At 40.6% G+C, this 24,607-nt stretch overlaps 3 protein-coding genes across 3 annotated transcripts; 1 reads left to right on the plus strand and 2 right to left on the minus strand.

Annotated features, from left to right (window-relative positions):
• Positions 1-2,176: 2,176 nt before the first annotated feature.
• On the minus strand, positions 2,177-4,244 carry LOC121775725. The gene is made up of 2 exons (XM_042172758.1): positions 3,952-4,244; positions 2,177-3,858 (listed from the first exon to the last, which is right to left on the minus strand). The coding sequence occupies exons 1-2, from the start codon at positions 4,073-4,075 to the stop codon at positions 2,294-2,296; spliced, it is 1,689 nt and encodes a 562-aa protein (XP_042028692.1). The 5' UTR covers positions 4,076-4,244; the 3' UTR covers positions 2,177-2,293.
• Positions 4,245-9,814: 5,570 nt separating this feature from the next.
• Positions 9,815-11,976, plus strand: LOC121777512 (beta-hexosaminidase 2-like). The gene is made up of 2 exons (XM_042174791.1): positions 9,815-10,700; positions 10,957-11,976. The coding sequence occupies exons 1-2, from the start codon at positions 9,902-9,904 to the stop codon at positions 11,898-11,900; spliced, it is 1,743 nt and encodes a 580-aa protein (XP_042030725.1). The 5' UTR covers positions 9,815-9,901; the 3' UTR covers positions 11,901-11,976.
• Positions 11,977-12,063: 87 nt separating this feature from the next.
• On the minus strand, positions 12,064-14,673 carry LOC121777513. The gene is made up of 7 exons (XM_042174792.1): positions 14,284-14,673; positions 14,115-14,201; positions 13,781-14,038; positions 13,443-13,607; positions 13,300-13,353; positions 13,066-13,212; positions 12,064-12,681 (listed from the first exon to the last, which is right to left on the minus strand). The coding sequence occupies exons 1-7, from the start codon at positions 14,416-14,418 to the stop codon at positions 12,304-12,306; spliced, it is 1,224 nt and encodes a 407-aa protein (XP_042030726.1). The 5' UTR covers positions 14,419-14,673; the 3' UTR covers positions 12,064-12,303.
• Between the last annotated feature and the right edge of the window lie 9,934 nt (positions 14,674-24,607).

Genomic DNA, 24,607 nt, shown 5'->3' on the forward strand with positions numbered 1-24,607 from the left:
CTACAAAAAATGGTAAAAGTGAAATGTGACAAATTTTTAGGGACATACGAAAAAGGAAATATGTGACAAATTTTCAGGGACGGAGGGAGTATCATATTATATTTGTTGTTGACGACGATGTTGATCTTTAGGTATCTTTTAATATATATTTATGGATTATTTTGATTACATATATTCAGAATTTTATCCCATAATCGTGGTTAATGATAAAATGAAGGTACTTATTGATTATTTTTGGCTATTTAGACCAATAGTAGTAATAATTGGTCTTATAAACAAAATCTCCAAGTAGATTTACAAGTGTAATGAAATAAAGATTCAATTTTTTCCCCTAGACTTTAATTTCAATCTATCATTATAAACATGCATACAAAATTCTCAAAAATATTAACAAGGCAGGATCTTCCTTTGATTGGAATAAATTTTTAAAATACTAAAAAAAATATTTTTTTTAATGTGAAAATACTTAAATTCAACATATATCAAAATCATATTTTGAGTTTAAATGTCCCACCATTGTTATAATTGAATTCACAAATTTAATCCAATTTCTTGTGAAATATAAAAAATCAAAAATATACTATACAATATTTATATTAAACATAAATTTATTTATCTAAGTATAGAATTTTCTTTATTAATAAATTTATTAAATGAGTTTAAACATATGATATTTTAACTTGGTTTTGCACCTATCAATCATGCACCATTGCATATATATGTCAATAATTTTTTGTTTTCTTTCATTAAACAATAAAGTATATATCAAATCCAGATATAAAACCCCAAAATAGAATAAGTGGTCAACAAAGTAAAACTGAACTGGGCGGAGGGAGAATTTTATTGATATTTGGCTCATTTGTTGGTCATGATGAGTATATTTTAAAGTTAAGGGTTTAGGATTTGGGTTTCAAGGTTTGAGTTTTTAGTGTATAGGGTCACTATAGTGCAATGAAATGAATCTCGATTAGGAAGTGTCTCACCAGTGTAATATTAAATTATTGCAACGTAAATTTGCTCCTGCAGTTATAACTCAACGGTTAATTCATATTTTCACAGAATTAAAATACTTTTTAATTTTAAGTCTGATATTTAAATGTCAAGACGGTTTATTAAAATGTCAACACAAATATGTGTTGAAATTTTAATGTGATCGTATTGACATTTTTAAGAAAAGCTAGCATGTAAACGCACTCTTGTGGATATGTGGGGTTAATGTGATTGAAAAAGTATAATCCAAAGTAAGAGGATGTCGAATATTCTTTTGTTTATCATTTCACAAATTTTATTTTGCATAATGAAATAAATATGAAGAAATTAAAATGACCCGTGCATCGCACGGGCGTGATACTAGTTTGGTTTAGGGTTTAATATGAATTCATAAGCAAAGCTTCAAAAATAACTAACTAAATAAAAAGCCATTTTTAATACTGTACTATGTTTTTAACTAAATAATTAATAAAATAGAAGCCATTGGAATGTAAGCCCCGTTCAGTTAGCCCAATTAGATTTGGGCCAAGTGAATAACTGTGTAATATTCGGCCAAATTTTCACTCATGGCAGCAGCCACAAGGGCTCCACACGCGTCTCAGCCCAAAGGGCGGCCCGCCAATGAGATTTACTTGTTTCCAAGCCCGTATCTCTACGGATTGTGGCCCGGGGACTTTCCTGGATTTAGCCCATTTAAATGATGGGCCTCAATCCTTTCACTCCATCCAATGGCATGGTAATTATTACACGGAGCTTGTAGCTTAAAAACCTCAATAAACATTACTCCTTTATTCGATGTGGTATGTCTTATCGTTATTTTGCTTTTCTCACTTCTTCCTTTACCCTTTAAAGCATTGACGGTTGTAGTAAATTCAGCACTAATTAGATAGTGGTGGATGGGAAAAACATATTGTCAACTCAATCATCACAATTTTGAGGTTTCCTAGGTACAGCTTTCACTTTGAAATTTTATTTTATTAAAGTCAGATTTTCTTTTTTCATGTATATAGTTGGGAGATTCCTTTAAATATAGTGACCTTAACTGTACATAGTTATTGCTTATCGTTGAGTTTATGAGCATAAAAGTTCATTCTCTGCTCATCATATTCATCATTATCACATTAGTTTAGCTCAACTGATAGCACGTTTTATTTGTACACTATAACCATATTTTCAATAGAAAAACTCACAACAATATAACCATATTTTCAATAGAGAAAACTCTACACTCACATGCACCTTCTTTGAATGCAACTCAAAAACACAAGAAGCAAACATAAATTACTAATAATGAATTGAGAAACTAACTGCTCTCATCACCAAGCCAACTATCCTTCCCCTTAGGCCCAGTAGGCCCTTCCTCCCCCAACACCTCATTAGGCAAACTCCTCACAGCCTTATCAAACGCACTCTTTAGCTTCCCCGGCAACACCTTCTCCACCTTCCTCACCTCCTCGTCGAAGCTATAGCTAATCTTCGGCCCCCACTCCCTCCTATACTCCACCCACCCCGCCTCGCCCTCGCTTATCACCTCATACCTCACCCCACAATCCATGAACATCTTCCCCTTCCCACTATCATTCCTTATCCCAACGCTCCCGTTCCCCGACAGCACCAGCCCGGCCTTGTGGTAGGCCGCGTGCCCGTGGAACGACGCGTACGCCACCGGCCTATTCCCGTCCGCGAACTCCAAACCCGAGGCGTCCACCCACTCCCCCTTGCTGTGCTGTGCAAAATACATCCTTTTCAGCTCCCCATCCATGTTGCTGATCCTTAAAGTCACGTGCTCCCAATCACCAACATGCTCCCCGATTCTGCCAAGGCCTATGTTCAAAAACTCCACTTTAGCCTTCGCTGCGCCGTTGAAAGGGTAGAACAGCCAGAAGACGAGGTCGGTGAATGTGCCACCAAACATCGGCTTCACATGAATGTAGGCATTCGCGGTTGATAAATCACCTTTCTTCACTCTCTCCCTCGCTGCATTGTCGGCCGGGAGATCGATCCAGTACAACCCGTCGTTGCCTCCGCCTTGGGGAAGATTCGAGCCCGCTGCATCGATGGCAACGGGCTTCGACTCCTCCCCTTTCGTGTATAGAAGTGCGCCGTTTTGGAAGAACCATGTGACCGAGGAAGGGAGGTATTGCTCATTAGGGTGGAAATATATGCGTGGGGAGTATGTCTCAATCAGAGCCTTGATCTGATCAGAATTAGGCATTGCTGTGACCTTAATCTGATCAGAATCATCTTCCATTGCAGCACTGGTGGCAGCAGCAGAATTCTTCAAGCAAACTACTCCAAAATCAGATCCATTTCTCGAAGCTAAAAATGTGTTGGTTGGAACCCCTAAACCCCCACGTCCCCTGTTTTTCGGCCTTGACGTGTACACACTGAACCCGCTCGAGCTCCCCCAAATCCAATCCTCGTGCTCGATGCTATCCGTGAGATCCGTGAGATCCGCGCGGACGCAGCGGATTTTGTCGAGGGCGGGCTTGGCGGGGGAGCTCGTGACGACGCTCCCGACGGCTCTGTACCCGTCCGGAGGAGTCGGGAGCCAAATGTAGGCAGCCCCATCTTGGTTTATCTTCAAACCCTCACTGCTCCAAACAAGTGTGTAATCAGTCGGCGGCTTCAACGCGTCGGTGGCGGCTGCGCCGCCGCCGACGAGAACAGAGGCGGAGAGGGGCTTGTTGTTGGGCTGGCTGTAGCTGCCGAGCATGAAGAAGCCATCGGGGATGGCATTGGGCTCGAAGAAGGCGGCCCCGAGGTTGTCTGGGCCGCCTTCTTTTGCGGCCCAGATTTTGGTGAAGGTGGAGACTTGGCGAATCTGCAAGCCTCCGAGGTCGATGACTCCGGTTGCGAAGCCTTCACCTGAGCCAAAACAGAGGAAGAAACAGAGTAAAATGTGTTGAAGCATGGTGATTGGTGATCACACGCACATATAACACCGAAAATGGTGAAAACCTGCAGGCCACGACGGCAATGCAGATGGGAGCACGAACGGGGTTTCGATTGGAAGAGGCTGCTTCTTTTTTTTCTTGAAAATGCGACTGATCTTGCTACACATATATATTATTCCACTTCCCATGATTTTGTTCTAAACTGTAAAAAAAAAAATTAATCAATTTTTTTTAAAAGAAATAAATTGTGTGGAGAAAATGGGATAATGTTGGAGGACCACGGTAGAGACAAATTGGACATCATGAAATGGAATAGGAATATTTGTAAACAAAGAGGTACAAAAACCAAGTGCCAAGCAAGGTTACTTTTGGGGTTTGTTTGGATTTCGTGCAAGATTTAACTCTTTGTGTTTAGGCATTGTTTTGAACGTTACTATTGACATGTGATTTTGTTAAATTGTGGAGAATCGCATCAGAAATGGTATATTTGTTGTACTCGTCTAATGAGTGATTAATTTATGATTATCGCTGCGGTTTGGGAAGTAGGAGTAATGATTTATTAAGCTCTAATAAAGAACATTGTTTATTACGGCGAAGGTTGTTAAATAGGTACAGATTTCTGGGGTGGTTGGTCAATCAGGAAGAAACATTAATTTGTGATTAATTTTAATTACTGGATGAGCATATTAGGTAAAAATCAATGACCCATTGTAGAATTATTGCATAAATAAATACTACTACTACTACTACAATAGTCTTGTATATGCCATGCCTTCACATTATGCAAGTCCACTCCTTCAAGTTGGTACATGTAGACAGTTAATTCAGGCAAAATCTAAACGTTCATACTTCAATAGAATTCAGACTTTTGTGTCACAGACTGCATTGTGGCTTGTGGTCGTGTGTGCACTAACGATTTTCAATACGCCTTGAACTTATGAAATTAAATAGCATTACTAACAGACAATGATATATACACAGAGACAAGTAGTCACAGTAGTAAAAAACCCTCCTAAATGATTAGCCAATTACTACTATCTATGCCATAAGATTTGAAAATAGTGGATTCAGATTTATTCCAGATTTTATATCATTTTGTGAATATGCTATACCATTTCTTGGATATTTATCCATTCCATATACTCCTAAAAAAATTAGATGCATCCGATATTTAGAACACAATATTATTGTAGTATTCAATTTGTGCAATTACTGAAGATCAACAACATTTTTCCTTCTTTAGAATATCATTTTATTAATAAGCATCATTCCACCAAAAGAAAATTACAATGTCATTTTTCCTTGACTCAGTGTCATTATTAGTGAAGATCAATATTCTTATCCCATCTAAAAAATATTGTAGTGGTACTATTTTATTAAGAAGTATCATTTTATTAAAAGCAAAACACAATATCATTTTTCTTTTGACTCAATGCTATTATTGCTGAAGATTGGCGTAATTTTATCTTCTTTACAATATCATTTTATTAAAAAGGCTCATTTTATCATAAGCAAAACACAATATCATTTCCGATTCAACACAATTCCTTATTGCTAAATACTATCATCATTTTACTTTACCAAAGTTTCATTTTGTTAAGATATACTCACTTCCTATTCAACACAATATCATTTCATTTTCAATTCAACAAAGTATTATTTTTACTTTATTAGTAAATATTATTTTCTTAGCATCACAACATCCACTACAAAAAAAGCGTTGAATAGTGACGGAAATTAGTGACGGCGGCTGCTAGATCAACAATTAGTGACGGAAAATGATTGAAAAGCGTCAGTCGCTAAATAGTGACAGAATATTCCATCACTAAAGCGAAGCAATCGTCTATATTTTCGGTCATTTGGTGGGATTAATAGATATAGTGAAGGACAAATCTATCACTAATATTTTTTATTGACGAGTTTTTTAATGACGGATCAGCCAAACTTACTATGTCACTAAAAAACTTGTCAATAAAAAATATTAGTAACAGATTTGTCCGACACTAAAGCTATTAATCCCACCAAATGACGGAAAATATAGATGGCTGCTTCGCGTTAGTGACAGAATAATCTGTCATTATTTCGTGACTGACGTTTTTCCGTCACTAGTTGTTAAGCTAGCAGCCACCGTCACTACTTCCCGTCACTATCTTGCGGTTTTTTTAGTGATCATCATCGCCGAAAGATATTTTCTTATCTTACAATATTATTTTTTTAGCATTTGATAAAATATACTCCATGCAATTTGGATTTCGTTAATTAGTCCTCATAAAATTACTTTTAATTTAACAGTAATATATTTTTTGTACAAAATAAGTAATTTAAATAGAAAAAATTACATGAAATAAGAATTTTAATTATTTTGGGGGAGTAAGAAATAGGTTTCCATAATATTTCCGTGAGGAAATAATCATATGAAATCTTATACTACTACTATTAAAATGTCAAATTCCCATTTTCATTAAAAAGTTGAAAAAACTTGATGGTCGAATCGCGAGTTGGACAAAATCATGAGGTTTATGAAGCTATATGTTAACATTTGATAAGGGTGTTTATTTAATTGCAATTAATATAATGATATGATAATGATTAATACAGTTTCTTATCTAAATGGGGTTCCAAAATTCAACAATATGATAAGTTTTTTCTGCATGTCTTAAATCACAATTAATAGTGCGCATTTGAATTTAAATGTTATTAAGGGCATTCAATTAGTGGTGCACTTCTTAGGTTTCATTTTTTTCAACGATATACATCATTATGCCACACAAGCATAATTGATGTGCACTCATTAAATTTTGGAGTTACCAAGTAATGAATCGTGTTCGCTTTATTTTCACTTTTCCTTTGCCAGTTGATTCAAGTCTTCTTTTCTTTTATGCGAGAACGATATTTATCCTCCTTTTTCTGAAAAATGGAAAAAGAAATAATCTCCAAATCAAGTTATTGTTATTTTGATTCAAAATGTTGAGGTCTAACAATGCACCAACTATTTAAGCTTAATTTATCAAGAGCTTATGCAAAATTTTCAAAGCTCACTGTTTACTTCAGCTCAATCAATTGATATTTAGGTAGAATGAATGAAAATTACTTTACGTTAGCTTTTATCTTTCTTTGATGATTCAAACAGACTGAACCGAATTTCAAATGTACTGATTTCACAAAATAAATGAAAATCATTTTTTGTCGAAAGAAAGAGATGCATCTTGCATGTTGACTTGCCGAATATCTCTAAACAGCAAATAGATCTGTTTTTGTTTGATGGCCTATATGTCGTAAAACAATCTTAAATTTTATGATACTACTCTTAGAGCATCCACAACCGTGCTCTTGCCAGCGAGCACGGTTGTGGGCCCGGCGCCACTATTCCTGCCTGCTCTCTGGCAAGAGCACAACACCCACAGCTGTGCTCTTACGTAAGGACGAGCACAATTCAATTTAAAATTCAATTAAACAAAAACATTTAAAATTCATTAAAAAAAACCAAAATAATATTACAAATTACAAATAAATTTAAAAAGACATAATTAAAATCCTAAAAATTAAAAATTACATAATTAAAATCCTAAAATTAAAAAAACCACTACTTGTTGCCGAATTTCGCCCATATGTGTTTGATTAGGTCTTCTTGTAGCTGAATGTGAGTTCGGGTATCGCGCATTGTGCGCCTTGTCTCGATCTTCTGGCCAACCGTCGTATGCGCGAGGCGTGAGGTTTTCTTTGAAGTGATAAATGGATGATGAATGTGTGTATTTATAGATGATTTTGGGTGGAAAAAATCAAAAAAATCAAAAAAAAATCAGAAAAACGGGCAAAAAACGGCCATATTTTTATGATTTGGAAAATATTTTTTTTTTATCATTTTTAAAAATTAAATAACGAATTTTAAATAAAAAAAATTCATAGCCGTTGCCCAATCGCGTGCCGCCACGTCGCCTGCTCACTGGCACGGACGGACGCGGGGCCGGCGTCCACCGTTGCGCATGCTCGCATGTAGTAGAGACACTATTTATATTTATAAATGGGTCTGATTTTATGTGATGCCCCATATCTCGAATTCCTAAATTTACTTGCATCCCAAATATCTTACTTTTGGGCCTATATTTCGACTTAATGGGTCGAGTTCTTCTTTTGTTTAATTTATGCAAATCAGTTCGATATTGTTTATATTTCCAATGAGAACAAATCACGGATAAAATTAGAAATGGCTTGATTACTTTTATTGTCACATCTCACTATCCAAATGAAGCAAAGCTAAGAGTTTATATTGTAATTTCATCTATTTACTTTAATTAGTAAATTTAGTTCACCCTACAAAGAGCCGATACAAGAACTTAAAATATATGAAGCCATTTTTTGAGTAATACAATTGTCAACATCTCACTGAAATACTCTTGATTTTAAGTTACCCTATGAGTCTTATGACATAGGAAGATTCATTTGTTAGTTATTAATATAGTATCATATTTGACGGCTAAAACTTCGAAGACTACTATGCCTGCCGTGCCGGCCATATTAGTATATTAAATTAAAACAGAAAAGTTAGTTTTTAGTTTACTTTACTCTATTAATAACGCTGGTTTGTCCGTAACTTACATGCTTTAAGTTAAACTAATGACTACGTATGACCTTACTTTTGAAAATAAATAAATAATGATTATGACCTTATTATCAAAGTTCAAAGGCTCTAATGTATGATAAAGAATGCAGTTAAAAATTTTAGCTCTGAAATTCTGTAGACAATCCCATAGCTCCAAATCACAAGCGGACAAAGTAAAAGTACAGCATGATATTTTTTTCTTTCCACTTAGTATAAGTTAGTACTAGTATTTTACTACTCATGTGAAGAAATGTATATTAGTGTGTGTTGATCTAATGGAAGTATGATTAATGTCCGATGGGAATTCGAGTTCATAGTGATGCGACCTAAACTTATACTCCCTATTCATTTACAAATAAAAAAGATTATGCACACCAATAGTTTTATTATTATACATTTATTAAACATATACTCAAAGGCGCCATTCTTCTCAATTAAAACAACAATTCTTAGAGTCCAAATAATAGAACTCACCCTAAACTAATTATAGAGAGAAATTTCATTTAGTCTATAAACTTTACATTTATTGGCTTACATAGCTGATGTGGGATATTGAAGCTAGTACAACTATACAACGAAATGCTCTATATAGTAAAATTATGTTGTTACATATCATTCGATCTAGATATACCTCTTCAATTGTGAAAAAAAAAATATTTACCTATCAAGTATACTATTTTGTATATTTAACTATGACTTTTAGTTTCTAAACAGGAGCATAATTTTACACATGATCTTTTGAAAAATAATATCTCATTCCCTCTATCCCAATATAGTTAGCCGTATTATTATTTGGACCTTCTCAAAGTGATTGGGTCGTTTTATTTTTTGGCAAACATTTTATTCTATCGAGTGTTTTACTCTCTCTTTCTCCCTCGTACTTGATTTTTTCCACTTTAATCTTTAAACATCATTTAAATTCATGCCCAAAAGATGTCTCGACTAACTTGGAACATATGGAGTTATCGATAGTTATGTCGAAAATTGACATTAGTTATATGTACAATCTAGCTAGTGACTCTTTAACTATTACAATCTCATAACTTCAATGAGTTATCAAATTAATTTTGTATAGTTATAAAAAGTCGAAATTCAATTGCAACTTAATATATTTCTACTATACTCTAGTTGGGAGAACGGATATTGAACACCTATATTTATCACTCACAAAAATAAAGAATACCATTTGAACTACACAATTCGTGATTGACCAATATTTAAAATTGAGCTCTTAACCTTGTAACTACAATTGGACATAAAACTCTTCAATTTCATTTAATTATAATCCACATGACTCTTCAACAACGAGAAAATAAACATTAACACTACATATAAGTAGCCCCATTACATGGTCCAAATCATTCATCACCATTCACAAGAAAAGCATAGCACAATTCTATTTTAACATCCAAATATGGATCACATCAGTTATCCCTTACTTTCTCACCACTTCTCATTGATTCTCATCTGCACAATATTGATTCCCACTCCACAAATCTCAGCCGTCGGTTTCCCAATCAACGTGTGGCCCAAGCCCACCACCTTCCTGTGGCCCCGCCCACAGGCAATCGCGCTCTCCCCCAACTTCACCATCTCCGCCCCGCCCCACCCCCACCTCACCCCCGCCGTCCGCCGCTACCTCCGCCAGATCCTCACCGAGCACCATCGCCCCCTCGTCACCCCGAATCTCAACCTGACCTCATCGCCTCCGCTATCCGCGCTCACCATAACCATCTCCGACGCCTCCGCCCCGCTCGCACACGGCGTCAACGAATCCTACTCCCTCACCATCCCCGACGACGGCAGCGCGGCGGCGCTGTCGTCGGAGACCGCGTGGGGCGCGATGCGGGGGCTGGAGACGCTGTCGCAGCTGGTGTACGGTGATCCGTCGTCGAGGGTTGCGTGTGGGTTGTACATTGCCGACGTACCACTGTTTATGCACAGGGGGATCATGCTCGACACCGCGCGGAACTACTATGGAGTGGAGGATCTGCTGCGGCTGATTGCGGCGATGAGCATGAATAAGTTGAACGTTTTCCATTGGCATGTTACCGACTCGCACTCGTTCCCGCTGGTGGTGCCGTCGGAGCCGGAGATGGCGGCGAAAGGAGCGTACGGCGAGGGTATGATGTACACGGTGGCGGATGTGAAGAAAGTGGTGGAGTTTGGGCTGGAGCGCGGCGTTAGAGTTGTGCCGGAAATTGATATGCCTGGTTAGTTTATCGATTTTGTATTAAAACTCGTCTCGTTTACTACAAAATTTTGGTACGTCTACCAAACTTGGTCACTATTTAGATTTTTAGTAGCTTTTTTTGTAAACTAGTCTTGCTTTTTCATTTTGCGTCTTTAACCAAAATTAGAGGTGTCTTTTATTTATAGTATTAAAACATTGTTCAGTACTAAGTTATTTAGTCTTATTTTTAGTACTTTATTATGTCCACCAAAATTAATGCGTTGGCTTTGTTGCAGCACACACGGGATCATGGGCCAAAGCCTACCCAGAAATCATCACATGCGCCGATGTATTCTGGTGGCCCGCAGGAGCTAGTTGGGACGACCGGTACGCAGCCGAGCCAGGAACCGGCCAACTCAACCCCTTGCACCCGAAGACCTACCAAGTGGTCCAAAACATAGTCCACGATGTCGCCTCCATGTTTCCGGACCAATTCCTCCATGCGGGAGCCGACGAGGTCACTCCAAACTGCTGGAAACTCGACCCTACCATTCAGTCATTCCTCTCCAAAAATGGAACCCTCAGTCAGATCCTCTCTACCTTCATCAACTCAACCCTACCTTACATCCTCTCTCTGAACCGCACCGTGGTTTATTGGGAGGACGTGTTGCTTGACGCCATGATCAGCGTGGACCCCTCATTGCTTCCAACGGAACACGTGATTCTTCAGACGTGGAACAACGGCCCAGATAACACCAAGAGGATCGTTGCTGCCGGCTACCGCGCTATTGTCTCATCCTCGGATTTCTACTACTTGGACTGCGGCCACGGTGATTTCATCGGAAACAACAGCGAGTATGATCAGCCGCCCGGTGCAAACCAGACCGATGGCGGGTCGTGGTGTGGCCCGTTCAAATCGTGGCAGCTTATCTATAACTACGATATAACGTACGGGCTGAGCCCCACGGAGGCAGAGCTGGTTATAGGCGGGGAGGTGGCGCTGTGGTCGGAGCAGGCGGATTCTACCGTCTTGGATCAGAGGATCTGGCCTAGGGCTTCGGCCATGGCAGAGACGCTGTGGTCGGGGAACCGGGACAGTTCCGGGAAGAAGAGGTCTGCCGAGGCCGTGGATCGCCTCAACGAGTGGCGGTACAGGATGGTCACAAGGGGGGTTAGGGCTGAGCCTATTCAGCCGCTCTGGTGTATCAAGAATCCGGGCATGTGCAACACCGTGCAGTAGTAGCGGAGTGACGATTTCATGACTATGAAAGATGTGGTTTTAAAACCTACTAGTTTATCCTAAATTATTTGTGTTATTTTTGGGTGAGATGTTGAGAATGAACTCTTTAGTTGGTTGGTGTATTCATTATTGTAATGAATAAAGTTGCATAAAATTCTCTAAATTCAAAATAAAATAGATATGATGCATGCTTCCTTCAATTAAGAAACTTACACCACCACTCTCTATCTTAACTAACATAGGTACATCAATGAATAATAATTGACATGCAGAATAATGTTTGAGCTACAAACAACTTTCCCCAAAATAAACTTATTTTCTATTTTGGGGAATACAAATCCTAGAATAAAGGTTTTGCAAGAAGGAAAACCAATTCAATATATATGTATTTTTCTCTTCATTTTCACTGGCAGTTGGAGTTTCTGCCAGGTCCCCCAAAGTAGAAGTACTCACCCCATTCACCACTCCTGCCAAGCTGAATATTGTAGCAGCTCGACTGCTCCGTGAAAGTTCCAATGTCTTTAGGAGCCCTCAAGTTGTTCGACTCGTCTACCACCTGAATATTTCTCACATAACTCGACTTACCAAATCCCTCATCGGGGAAATGGCCACTGCCCATCTGTGTGGTCGTGTGTTGCCCGTCTGACTCTGAGTTCACAACCTCGCCTCCCCATTCGACCATAGAAGCACTGTCTGATAAGTAGGAAAACAGAAACGCTGGCCAGTATCCCAGCACGTAGTCGTTCCCAAATTGCATCCACCAATTCCCCTCCTTCGGGTCCTAAAAGGAATTACAACGAGCGTTAATCAACAACATAAACAGATCATTTGTCTTTTACCCCTTATTTTATAGCAAGAAAGAATTTACAGCATGACTTTCCACAGGTCTAAACAAATAAGAAATGACAAATGAGTAGAAAGCTGTACACACTCAAATATATGCTCAAAAAGTGTGTGCCACCCTGAACATGATGAAATATATGTTAGAGCACAGAACAGAGAAAAGCATGTAATAATGTCAGAGATTCCAAGTAGTATAATAATCCAAGATCTGAATGAAACTTGTCTATCAGTTGCATAATATATTATCCACTAACTGCCATCGGAGTAGCATTATCTTTCTATTGTTAATCATAGAGTTGGAAGCAGGGCCCATTTTTTATACCTTCCAAACAAGTATGCTGATATCATATTGGGAACCACGGTAGCTCGAGAGGGGATAGATGCTGGCCCCCATCGCTATTTGATTGTTGATTTGAATAAAACCCGAGCACAGCAAGTTGTAGCACCCCGTGGCTTGATAAGCATCACTCTACAATTTGACATTTCAACAATATTCAAGAATTAAGATTAAGGCTAAACCAATGTAACTAACTTCATTAGAAATTGGATGACTTACAGTCCAGTAGGTGAAGAGTCTTGTGTTGTTATCTCCATACAAATCTGGACTAACCTAATAAAAATTTCCACCAAAATCACCACAAGTTAGTCGAAAAGATCATTCGTACAGTCATAAGCTGAATGAATGTAGACAAGATTCACCTGCCAGCCAGCCTCGATGCTGTTGAGATCTGATGCAAAAGAGCCTCCAAGAAGCCAGAGCTGAGACAAGCTGAATTCATTTGTTTGTTGAATTTTAGGATCCCATACATTTATGGTAGCCTTTGCTCCATAGTATTGATCTCCTTCAACATATGCTATGGCATGCTAAAGAGCTCCAAACATTACAAAATTCAAAACAATCAACAAAAAGTTCAAAAACCTTGAAACAGTGGACACAAAGTGCAGCAATTATAAAAAGACTCCCCTTTTCTTCCAAAAGTCCCACCTTTTCAAGAACCCAATTCGAAAATTTGAAAAGGTAGATGAATTCCTTTTACCTGATGCCCATTTTGGTTAATAAGATCAGGCTGAGGTTTGGCATAAGTTGGTGGTGTAGGAATAGTTTTGTGCTTCTTCTTCCCAAATGATTGGATTGAGCTTGCTCTCAGCAAATCCTCTTCTCTTGTTCTCCTCACCGGAATCGTCCCTTGGCCACACCCCCCACTCTTGTGCCACAGCTGAGCTATCCCACTTTCTCCCTTGCCCACTTTCTTGCCGTCTCTGTACAGCCCTTCCGGGTGATAGCTAGGCATCATCTGCCACAATTCAACCACTCCCACCATCAAAACAACATTCAAGATTTGAAAAAAAAGGAAACAAAGTGAAGAATACCTGAATTGTGTGATTCTTGAAATGGGGATGATCGAAAGCTGGTTGGTGAGATATAGGGATGCAGTCTATGATATCACCATCTGGGCTCTACTTAAAAAAGAAGGGCATTTTCCTGTCAGCTTTTCACACACACACACAAAAAAAACACACAAGAGACATGCAAGAATACCTTGATGGACTTGACAGGAGGCTTGTTCAGGCGGCTGAGGTGGCGCTTAACTTCGAGATTCCGGCGGCGCGCGGCGGAGCCCGAGCCCGGCGCTGCCAGCACGAAGAGAAGCCACAAAACCAATTTTACCTTCATATCCACTGGGGAAAGCTTGTCAAGATCGACACTTTTTCAAGAATTGAGCTTTAAAAAGGCAGTGATCATTCACGGTGTGCTTCAATTATCTCTCCTTTTGAAATAATTGAAGGCTGGAGGGGTTGAGAGGTTTTTGCTTTTTATCCTGTGGAACCCGTTTTGGTGCTTATCATGGTGTAGTAAGTGGTTAATACTCGTTCTAGATTGAAAAAAATGAATTGAAAAATAAAAATGGAAATTTGGGAAAAATCCAATATGGGGTTGCCGCCGTCTACCGACGCAATTGTTGGAGCTGCTTAGGGGTAGAATGGGAAATGGGGCAGTAGGCTACGGAAAGAGAGGAGCTTGTTAAATTTAATTTTATATCCTCACAGTTTCAATCACTTGTCGTTTCAGATCTCTCGTTTGTGATTTTGAGAGACAGAATTATTCATTATTTATTTAATCCTTAACCGTACGATTTTACATTTTCAAGCAGTGGGAATTGATCGTGATTTTTAATTAATACTATTTGACAATTTTTAATTAAAAATATGATAGAAGGGTGCTTTAGCCTAACCCAACTATTTCTATGTTCTGCTCTGATTGCATGCCTCATTGACTAGAGTGCCTATTTCAACTTTTATCATAATACTAGCAATGGGGCATCTTATGCGCACTCTATGCACCGCCACATCATCTTTTTTATCTCCCTACCCTTCCCACTTACAGTGGGGCCCTAAGGGGCGCCCTATAGATTTTACTATTGTTTATTTAATTAATTTAAATATTTTCAAAATATATAATGCAAACTAATTAAAAAATGCAATGATTAAATAAAAACCAGCGAATACTGCATTGATTAAACAAAAGTTACACGATTCAAGTTGGCTAATCTACGAAATTCTCAACTTCCGGCGCAGCTCATCGATCAACTCCCGGAGGTATTCGGCTTTGGCGGGGTCGGTACACTTCTCGAGGGCCTTGTGCGTCTGCAACAACGTCCGCGCCATTGAGGCTGTTGCTAACTCCACATACGCGGCGGTCGTCGGGTTCAGGGTCGGGATCGGGATCGCCGATGGGGCGGCGGCGGTCGAGGATGATGTCGTCGTCTCCTTCCCCTTGTTCTTCGCAGCCTTGAAGCCTATAGGACGTCGGGAGGACAGCGGTGTGCCGGAACTCTCATCCTCCGCGTACGTCCGGTTGAGGTCCACCGGACGAGTTCCGCTTTCACTGCTCGTGTAACCACCAGCTTCGGTGGTCTTCGTCCTCTTTGTCGCACCGGTGTGCAGAATCTCGCCTTGCAATTTCTGTTTGTCCCTCAAGAGCGCCCAGATGTTGAAATGCTTGAAGTCGCCGTACATGGACTAGTACGACAACAGCGATCTATCGCGCACATCGCTCAAGCTCTCGCCGCTTCCCTGCTCCCTCGAGCACTTCTCGTACTCCGCCGTGAACAGGTTGACTTGTTTCTTCACCTGGTCCCAGTGCTTGCGGAGCTGCTCCCTATGACGCTTGTACGCGATCGACGGCTTCGCCTCATTGTAGCGCTCGGCGATGCGCTCCCAGTACGCAAGCTGCTTCTGGTTGTTTGCGAATATCGGGTCCTCTGAAATATCCACCCAACACCTCGCCAAGACGAGAGTTTCATCCGGTTGGTTTCCGGAGGTGGCACCTTGTACGCCCGGTGCCGGATCCGCTTCTTTCTGGCAGGGGCGGCAGCGGCGGATGGGGTGGCGGCGGCGCAGCAGGAGGAGGCGAAGGGTCAGGTTGGAGACGGCTCCATGTCAGACAAACCGTACGAATCCGTACTGAATTCGGGATCGTACTGCGCGTTGGCGTCGAACGACCGATATTCGTCGGGTTCTATACCCGGCCAACGCGCATCACCCACAAACATCGGACTATTGGGACTTGAATCCATTTCGTAGTAAATGTGAGTTTCGAGAGTGGAATCGTGAAATGAAATGTTACAAATGAAGGTGGGGTAGGGGGTATTTAAACAAAATTTTCGAATTTAGCATTAAAAAAATAAAAAAAATGCGCGCCATCGTCCGCGTCGCCCACAATGGCGCCCGATGGTGCGGACGATGGCGCGCCCGATGGCCTATCGGGAGCGCTTCTACCACGGACGAAGCATAGGGCGTGGGCTTAGGGCGTCGCATCATCCGGGCACCCACAATGGTGCCCGATGGCGCGCCCGAGGACGATGGCACGCATCGGGCGCGCCTTCGGGCGCCCCATTGTGGATGCCCTTAGAGCATCCACAATGGGACGGATGTCCCGGTGGACATCCCGACGGACTTTCCAAAAACACCTCCTGCAACATCATAAGGACATCCCACTACACAATGACGGACATCCCCAAGGACATCCCGACAAACATCCAAAAAAAACAATAAAAAATCGGGACGTCCGCCGGGATGTCTGTCATGTCAACGCAATGGCGGACGTCCCGACGGACGTCCCGGAAAGCCGCGGAACTCCGGTGTCCGCAGCGGACGTCCGTATCCGTATGCATGCTGCCTAATGACGGACGTCCGGCACGCCGGTCCGACGTCCGACAGGACATCCGCCATTGTGGATGCTCTTAGTCATTAGAAGAGTTATAATACAGCTCCATGTGAATCACAAAATTGTACTAGTACATTTTGCCATTTTAAGTAATACCAGTGTATACTTATTTCTTTATTAATTTTAGGCATATTTTATTATTTTTATCGAGGTTTTCACATGTGCTTTCTCATTTCTGCACTCACAATTATACACACTATCTAGTAAAGTAATATCCATTTTCCAATCAAATTAAACTATATTCTGTTTGAATTATGTCATAACTTAGTGTTTGCTGTTGCATGAGACCTATAAAGGAGACTTATGTAAGAAATTTTAGTGCATTTGTTTCTCTATATGTATATTCAACATAAAAAAGACCAAGCACAGATAAAAGATCATATATCATCAACCAAAAACACAGTCATAAAAATTAGTCATCTCAACCTAATTTCCACTTAATCATCAAGTTATTTGTCATTTGTTTACGAAAACTGAGAATCATGAGCACCAACCTTGAGTCTGAAGAGTCTCATCTTGTCGAACGCCTAGTATATATTTAATTTTAGAAGTATAACAAGTACTCCATAATTATATTTATCTCTTAATTTATACTCCATATTATTTTAAGTGTGTCTTATTACAGCTATTGATTAATTCTACATACAGTATTCATATAGTACTACTACTTTAATTTTAAGTAGTTCTTTATTTAATCATAGTATAACTCTAAATTTTTATACAATTTATTTATTGCGTGCGTTACATATTTACTGTGTAAATGCAATACTTTTATGATCTTTAATGGTCAAAATCGCATTTAAATTGACTAAATAACTTCTCCATATAATTCAAGTTGATATTAGACATTTGATGAAAGTAAATATGGAGTATTGAATAGTTAAATGTACATGTTAATAAAATGAACATGAATCGTTATATACTAAAAAGATCTCGCATAGGTTTTAGGCCATTATAGCAATGGGGCGCCCTAAGGCGCGCCCTATGGTGCGCCACGTCATCAGTTTTATCCTCCTACCCCCACCTGCAATGTGGCGCCCTAAGGCGCGCCCTATATGTTTACTATTGTTTTGTTAATTAATTTAAATGTTTTCAAATATGTTTAATGCAAACTAATTAAAAAACACAACGAGTAACTAAAAACCGGCGAAGATTGCATTGATTAAAAATTAATACATTTATAAAAATTAATACATTTATAAAAATTAATACATTTATAAAAAACCTTCATTTCAATCACACAACATAAACATCTTAATAACTTGAAGAAGCAAATTCTCGTTTCACCGAATTCTAATTTTTAATCATAAATTATCATTTTTTATCACATTATCATCTTAATAAATGTATAAAATAATTTAGTTTTCAAGATATCTCAACTATTGTTTGTAGTCCAACGGTTTGGATTATTGCCTTCCAAGCAATAGACCCGGATTCGATCCCCGGCAAATGCATTTTTTTTAGTAAAATGCGCGCCCGAGGACGGTGGACGCCATCGGGCGCGCCCCATTGCAGGTGCCCTTAGGAGCTCGGAATTTACACCATCGAATTTTCTAGTACCATTTCTTGAGCTCAACCGCAACAACATCTTTACAAAGAAATCTAATACTCGTATTGAGACATATATAATATTTTTTAATTTTAATCGATAATAAAATTATTATTCGTAGATCAATTAATTCAACTTTTAAATTCGAAAGCAACTAATAAAAGTGGATATAATTGTGAATTTTCCCTTCAGTTATGGAAAGGTACAGACATTTTAAAAAGTTGACATTAGATAGTCAATATCTTACTTATCATAGGACCATGCTGTCTGAAATCCTCACTTTTGATTTCCATCTAATTTTACCAAGCAAAAATAATAAAGATCAAATAATTTCTCACCTTTTATACTCCATCATAATTCATAACTACCTAATACTATATCAAATTTCAACGCACAAATTAAATGACCTCCTTGATGTTTTCTTTTACCCACTCGGTCGAATCATTATTGCAAATAATTACCTAAGTGATAAAAAATAATATCATGATGAGTGATCAGATTACATGTTTGAAAACTTCAATGCAATTTTTTGATGTGAAAGTTCAATTTAATATTTCTACATATAATGGTGAATTAACTTATACTAGTGTGACAGATTTGAATCCTTGATCTGATTAACAAAATTGGGAATTTGTGGAACTCACCAATTAAAAGAGAAGAATGTGGGAAGATAATGACTATAGTCCCACAATGTGTTTGTAGTATTAGATATTGGAAGACAACCAAAATTAATGTTGTTGGGTCGTGTAAGAAATTGACAAAAATAAGTTGTGTGGAGGTGCTTCTTTGAACCTGCATAAATCCATAATGATTTTATCTAAAATTTTATATTTTTATAATTAAGTGGAAGTATTATTTCTGAATATTATAAATTTCACATGATTTATATGGGTCGGTTATTTTATCCCCACTCTTCAATAGTAGCTCACTAGGCTCGTGCAAAACTACTCATACGTGTGACCACTTACACTCTACTTTTAATTTTTTATCCAGTTTTTTTTCAAATTTCACTATGATCATAAGAGCAATATAATGCACGTGTAGATTCCATAAGTAATATAAATTGGAATGTAACTGTGATGATTATTCAAACTCTAACCTTATTTTATTTTAATGATATTTTATTTGTACTATCGCATATACTCCATAATTATTTTTTTCGTTTTAAGAAAAAGAAAGGAATCCTTTCTTGAGAGAGCGAGAGAGTTCTTTTGCCGATAGAGACGGGGAGAGATTTTTCTTTAATTTTGTTTTGTGGGAAAACGTATAGATATGTTTTTCTATAGGAAAACATAGAGTAGTGATTTAGGGAAACCACTACTTATATGCATAAATAGATAACACGAATTTAGTTCACTATAAGAGCGATTTAGTTCACTATAGGAAGGAGTGAAGCAAAACGCATTTACAGTGAACTAAATCCTTCACGAAGTAAATACTTCACTATAATAGTGTTTCGGTTCACTTCTTCCTGTAGTGAACTAAATCACTCTTATAGTTCATCACTCTTATAGTAAACTAAATCGCTCATATAGTGAACTAGACAATTTTGATCTAATGGCTGAGATTTATTCTCTAATTATACACTTAATATTAGTTATACTTTGATCATCTCCCGGAAAACATATTTTCATTTTTTTACATCCTATAACTAGTAGGAAAACATATTTTCATTTTTTTTACATCCTAAACCAATTATAGTTTCTTGTTTCTGTTAAAGGTATACTTTTTTTCTTAATTCTTACTAACTAAAGCATATTTTAATGAACAAGTAGGTTTTAACCACAAGACTGTAATTATGATATCATAATGTTTTAAGAGCATCTCCAGTGGGCGGACATCCCACTAGGATATCCCAAAAACACCTCCTGCCACGTCACTAGGACTTCCCATCCCACTGCCATGTCACTAGGACATCCCCTCCTATGTCCGCCCTTCCCACTAGGACATCCCGCAATAAAAAAAATCACAATAATTTAATTACGTAAAAACGGAAATATAATTTTGACACGGAATACGGGAAAGCAAAATACGGGCAAAAATACATATTCATATAACATAAAAAAAATATAGTTAGAAAAAAGCAAAATACATAGTCATTCCAAAAAAGAAAAATACATAATCCAACATCCCCGGCTCACTCCGCGCTGTCCTCGTCGCCCGTGCCGCCCCCGTCGCCCGTGCCGTCACCGTCGCCCGTGCCGCCCCCGTCGTCCCCTCAGCTAATCTCGGCGCCATCATCTCCAATGGGGGGCATCCCCAAATCGCGCCGACATCCATCGATGACATCCTTCAGCATCCTCTTGTACAGCGGATCGGTCGTGCTATGCCACCTATGCATGGTCCGGACCAAGCTTGTCGTTAACTGCGCGCGGGTGAGGCGGTCAATATCTTCTTGGGGAGCAGGGGCCTCCGATTCGACCTCGAACGACCCGCTACCGCCGCTGGTTCCCCTAGCCCTCCGCTGCGCAGCCTTTTGCCCAACCGGGCGACGACGACGGCGAGAGTCTGATTGCGGTAGCGGGGACACTTCGTCGGCTTCCGGGAGCTCGTGCGAACCAGCACTGCTGCTGTATTCACCGGAAGCGTTGATCTTCGTCCGCTTCGCCCAGCCCGATTCGACTCCCCCACAAAACTTTGGGGAATCCTTCACCACGAGAAAGGCCTCCCACTGGTCGAATTGTTTGAATTTCAAGGCTTTGTCAGGGTACTGAGCAAAGGCACGGTTCCGGACATCCTCCTCGGACATACCGCTGCTTGCTTGGCGGAGGTTGTTTTGGTAGAGGCCAGCAAATCGACTAAGCTTAGGCCTCAACCGCTCCCACTGTTTCCGGCACTGTTCGGGAATGCGACGCTTCGCCCCAGCCGGTTTGTGTGTGTGGTAGGCTTCAGCGATCCGATGCCACAGTCTGTCAATATGCTGGTTGGCACCGACATAGGGATCCTCGACAATTGCAATCCAAGCCTTCGCAAGCGCGACGTTTTCCGACTGGCTCCAGATCGTCCTCTTTCCCGTCTCCTCATCCTCCTCCTCTGCCACCGTTCGTGAGGAAGACCCTGGGGCTTTCCCCTTGCCCTTGCCACGTCCCTTCCCCCTGCCCCCGCTCATATCATCGGGCGTCTGCCTGACTGGAGATATCCCCAACTCCTCAAAAGAGAAAGTGTCTATGCCGGTGAACTGAGTATCCGGAACATAAGTGGAAGGGGTATCAGTAGACTGCATATCCACAACCGGCCGATAGACATCGTCCGCTAGTGGTTCAGGGCCCCTGCCACCTCCTCCCACATGCATCATCCCCGGCATCATGCCCCCCATCTGTCCCATTCCCGGTACCGTTGTCGCATTTCCGCTGACGTTTCCCTCCAGGTCGATGGGAAACGCAGGAGTCTGCGACTCGCTCGTGGCCGGGGAGTTCCTATCGTTCACCATTAAAAGTAGAAATGAAATTTGTAGTAAAAGAAGAGAGAAACTTGTTAACAACAAGTGGTGCAAATGAAATGAAGTTCAACGAGCCGTATATATAGGGTTTAAAAAAATAAAAAAATTTCAGACGTCCGAGCGGGACGTCCGACCCTTGCCACAGTGGCGGACGTCCGCCCGCCCGTCGCAGGGACGTCCGAGGACACCCGACGTCCTCACGGGACGTCCGTATCCGACCCTAAACGCCACAATGGCGGACGTCCGGGTGCCCGTCGCGACATCCGACCGGATGTCCGACCGGACGTCCGCCATTAGAGATGCTCTAAGGTTAATTTAAATTTCAGTGTTCCACCTTTTTGAGTTTCTAGACTTGTTTTCCCAGTTTTTATAGAGCTTTTAGGGCATCGGCAGTGGCGCGCCCTATGGCGCGCCACGTCATCAGTTTTATCCTTCTTCCCCCCACCTGCAGTGGGGCGCCCTAAGGCGTGCCCTATGGCGCCACATCATCATTTTATTGTTTTGTTTAATTAATTTAAATATTTTCAAATAACAAATAACGAGTAAATAAAAAACGTCTAAATAACAAATGGCGACGCATTAATAAAAAAAGTTACACCATTCAACTTACAAAAAAAAATAACTCAGTCGGTGCAATTCCCAACTTCCGACGCAGCTCATCAATTAACGCCAGGAGATATTCGGCTTCGTCGGGGTCGGTACACTTCTTGAGGGCCTTGTGCGTCTGCAATAACGTCCTCGCCATCGACGTTGTTGCCAACAACTCAAACGCGGTGGCCGTCTGGGTCGGGAGCGTTTTCCGGGAACGGAGATGGGTTTGCAGCGGTCAAGGATGAGGTCGCGGTCGCCTTCCCCTTGGCCTTCGCAGCCTTGACGCCGGGAGGATACCGGTGTGCCGGAACTCCCTTCATCCACGTACGTCCGGTTGAGGTCAACCGGGTGATTGCCGCTGCCGCTGCTCGTGTAATCACCAGCTTCGGTGGTCTTCGTCCTCTTCGGCGCACTAGTGTGCAGAATTCCACCTTGGAACTTCTGCTTGTCCCTCAAGAGCGCCCAGATGGCCTCGTGCTTGAAGTCGTCGTACATCGACCGGTACGACAACAGCGCTTTAGCGCGCACGTCGCTCCCCTGTGCCCGCGTGGACTTCTCGAACTCCGCCGCGTACAAGTTCACTTGCTTCTTCACTTGATCCCAGTGCTTGCGGAGTTGCTCACGTTTGCGCTTGTACGCGGTCGGCGGCTTGGCCTCATTGTAGAGGCCGACGATGTGCTCCCAGTACGCGCCCTGCCTCTGGTTGTTCGCGAAAATCGGGTCTTCCGATATATCTATCCAACACCGGGCCAAAATGAGGGTTTCGTCGTCGGTGTAGTTCGTACGACCGAGGGCGTACTCATCGTAATTTCTGGGAGGCGGCAACTTCTGCGCCCGCTGCCGTCTCCGCTTCTTTTTGGCTGGGGCGGAAGCGGTCGCGGCGGGTTCGGGATCGGAAGACTGCTCCATGTCAGACAACCCGTACGATTTCGTACTGAAATCGGGATCGTACTGGGTGTCGACGTCGAACGAACGATATTCGTCGGGTTCTGTACCGGGCCAACGCGCCTCTCCGCTAAACATAGGACTATTGGGACTTGAATCCATTTCGCAGTAATTATGTAAATGTAATAATAAGTTTCAAAACTGAAATCGTGAAATGAAATTACAAATGAACTCTATTTATAAAAAACGAAACCGCGTGCCATCGTCCGCGTCGATCGTCCGCGTAGCTCACAGTGGGCCGGACGATGGTGCGGACGTGGCCTATCGTCCGCGGCCATCGTCCGCGTAGGCCGCAATGGGGCGGACGATGGCGCGGACGATGGGCATCGTCCGCCCTATACTCCGCGCCCTTAGTATAGGGCGCGACGATCGTCCGCGGCCTATGTCACGCACCCGCAATGGGACGGACGATGGCGGGCGCGGACGATGCGCGCCATCGGGCGTGCCATCGTCCGCCCCATTGCGGATGCCCTTATTTCTACAAAGATTGAAGAATTGAGTGTTTATACTGTGCATTCACGAGTTTATTTATTTTTTATTCTTCCTTTCAATCATGACTTATTTAATTCTGAAATGTTGAATTCAATCACGAGTAGCTATTTTTTTAGGGTTTGAATATTTTTTGGTTTGATTCATGTGAATTTCTTTGTTGTATGTCATTTGCGATTTATAATTCTTGGTGGTTATTATCATATTTAGATAGTTGACCACTATTAGTGCTTGTGACAAGGTCAAAACATTCTTACACTGTTTAGACTGCGATTTCTATTAGCTACTCATAGTTAGGCAATAAGCTGTATCCCATGATAAAAAATTTTATTTGAATTCAATTCAATTCGTGGTCGACTTTTGGAATACAAATTTAAATTGTTTGGTTATGCGGCACTACATATATAAATCTCTTTTAGGAAGAAATAATTTAATAATACAAGAAAAGGATTCGAGATACGCTTTTATTAATGTTGATGGAATAATGATGTGGGCGATTTTGTCATAATTAAATTCTTCCTTTTTTTTATCGTAAAGTTATTTAATCAATGGTTCTTCCACTTATGTGAAAAGTATGTGGCATTAATATTACAAATCACGGGCCTTGTTAATAATTTGATTCA

This window comes from Salvia splendens, chromosome 18 (assembly GCF_004379255.2).
Source record: "Salvia splendens isolate huo1 chromosome 18, SspV2, whole genome shotgun sequence".
Classification (NCBI taxonomy): domain Eukaryota; kingdom Viridiplantae; phylum Streptophyta; class Magnoliopsida; order Lamiales; family Lamiaceae; genus Salvia; species Salvia splendens.

Coding starts and splice junctions, on each gene's coding strand:
- LOC121775725 (XM_042172758.1), bottom strand. CDS start 4,075: ATGGGAAGTGGAATAATATATATGTGTAGCAAGATCAGTCGCATTTTC. Junction 3,859..3,951: donor ATTGCCGTCGTGGCCTGCAG/GTTTTCACCATT, acceptor GTTTTGGCTCAG/GTGAAGGCTTCGCAACCGGA.
- LOC121777512 (XM_042174791.1), top strand. CDS start 9,902: ATGGATCACATCAGTTATCCCTTACTTTCTCACCACTTCTCATTGATT. Junction 10,701..10,956: donor GCCGGAAATTGATATGCCTG/GTTAGTTTATCG, acceptor GCTTTGTTGCAG/CACACACGGGATCATGGGCC.
- LOC121777513 (XM_042174792.1), bottom strand. CDS start 14,418: ATGAAGGTAAAATTGGTTTTGTGGCTTCTCTTCGTGCTGGCAGCGCCG. Junction 14,202..14,283: donor CTCCTGTCAAGTCCATCAAG/GTATTCTTGCAT, acceptor TTTTTTAAGTAG/AGCCCAGATGGTGATATCAT. Junction 13,354..13,442: donor GCATCGAGGCTGGCTGGCAG/GTGAATCTTGTC, acceptor AATTTTTATTAG/GTTAGTCCAGATTTGTATGG.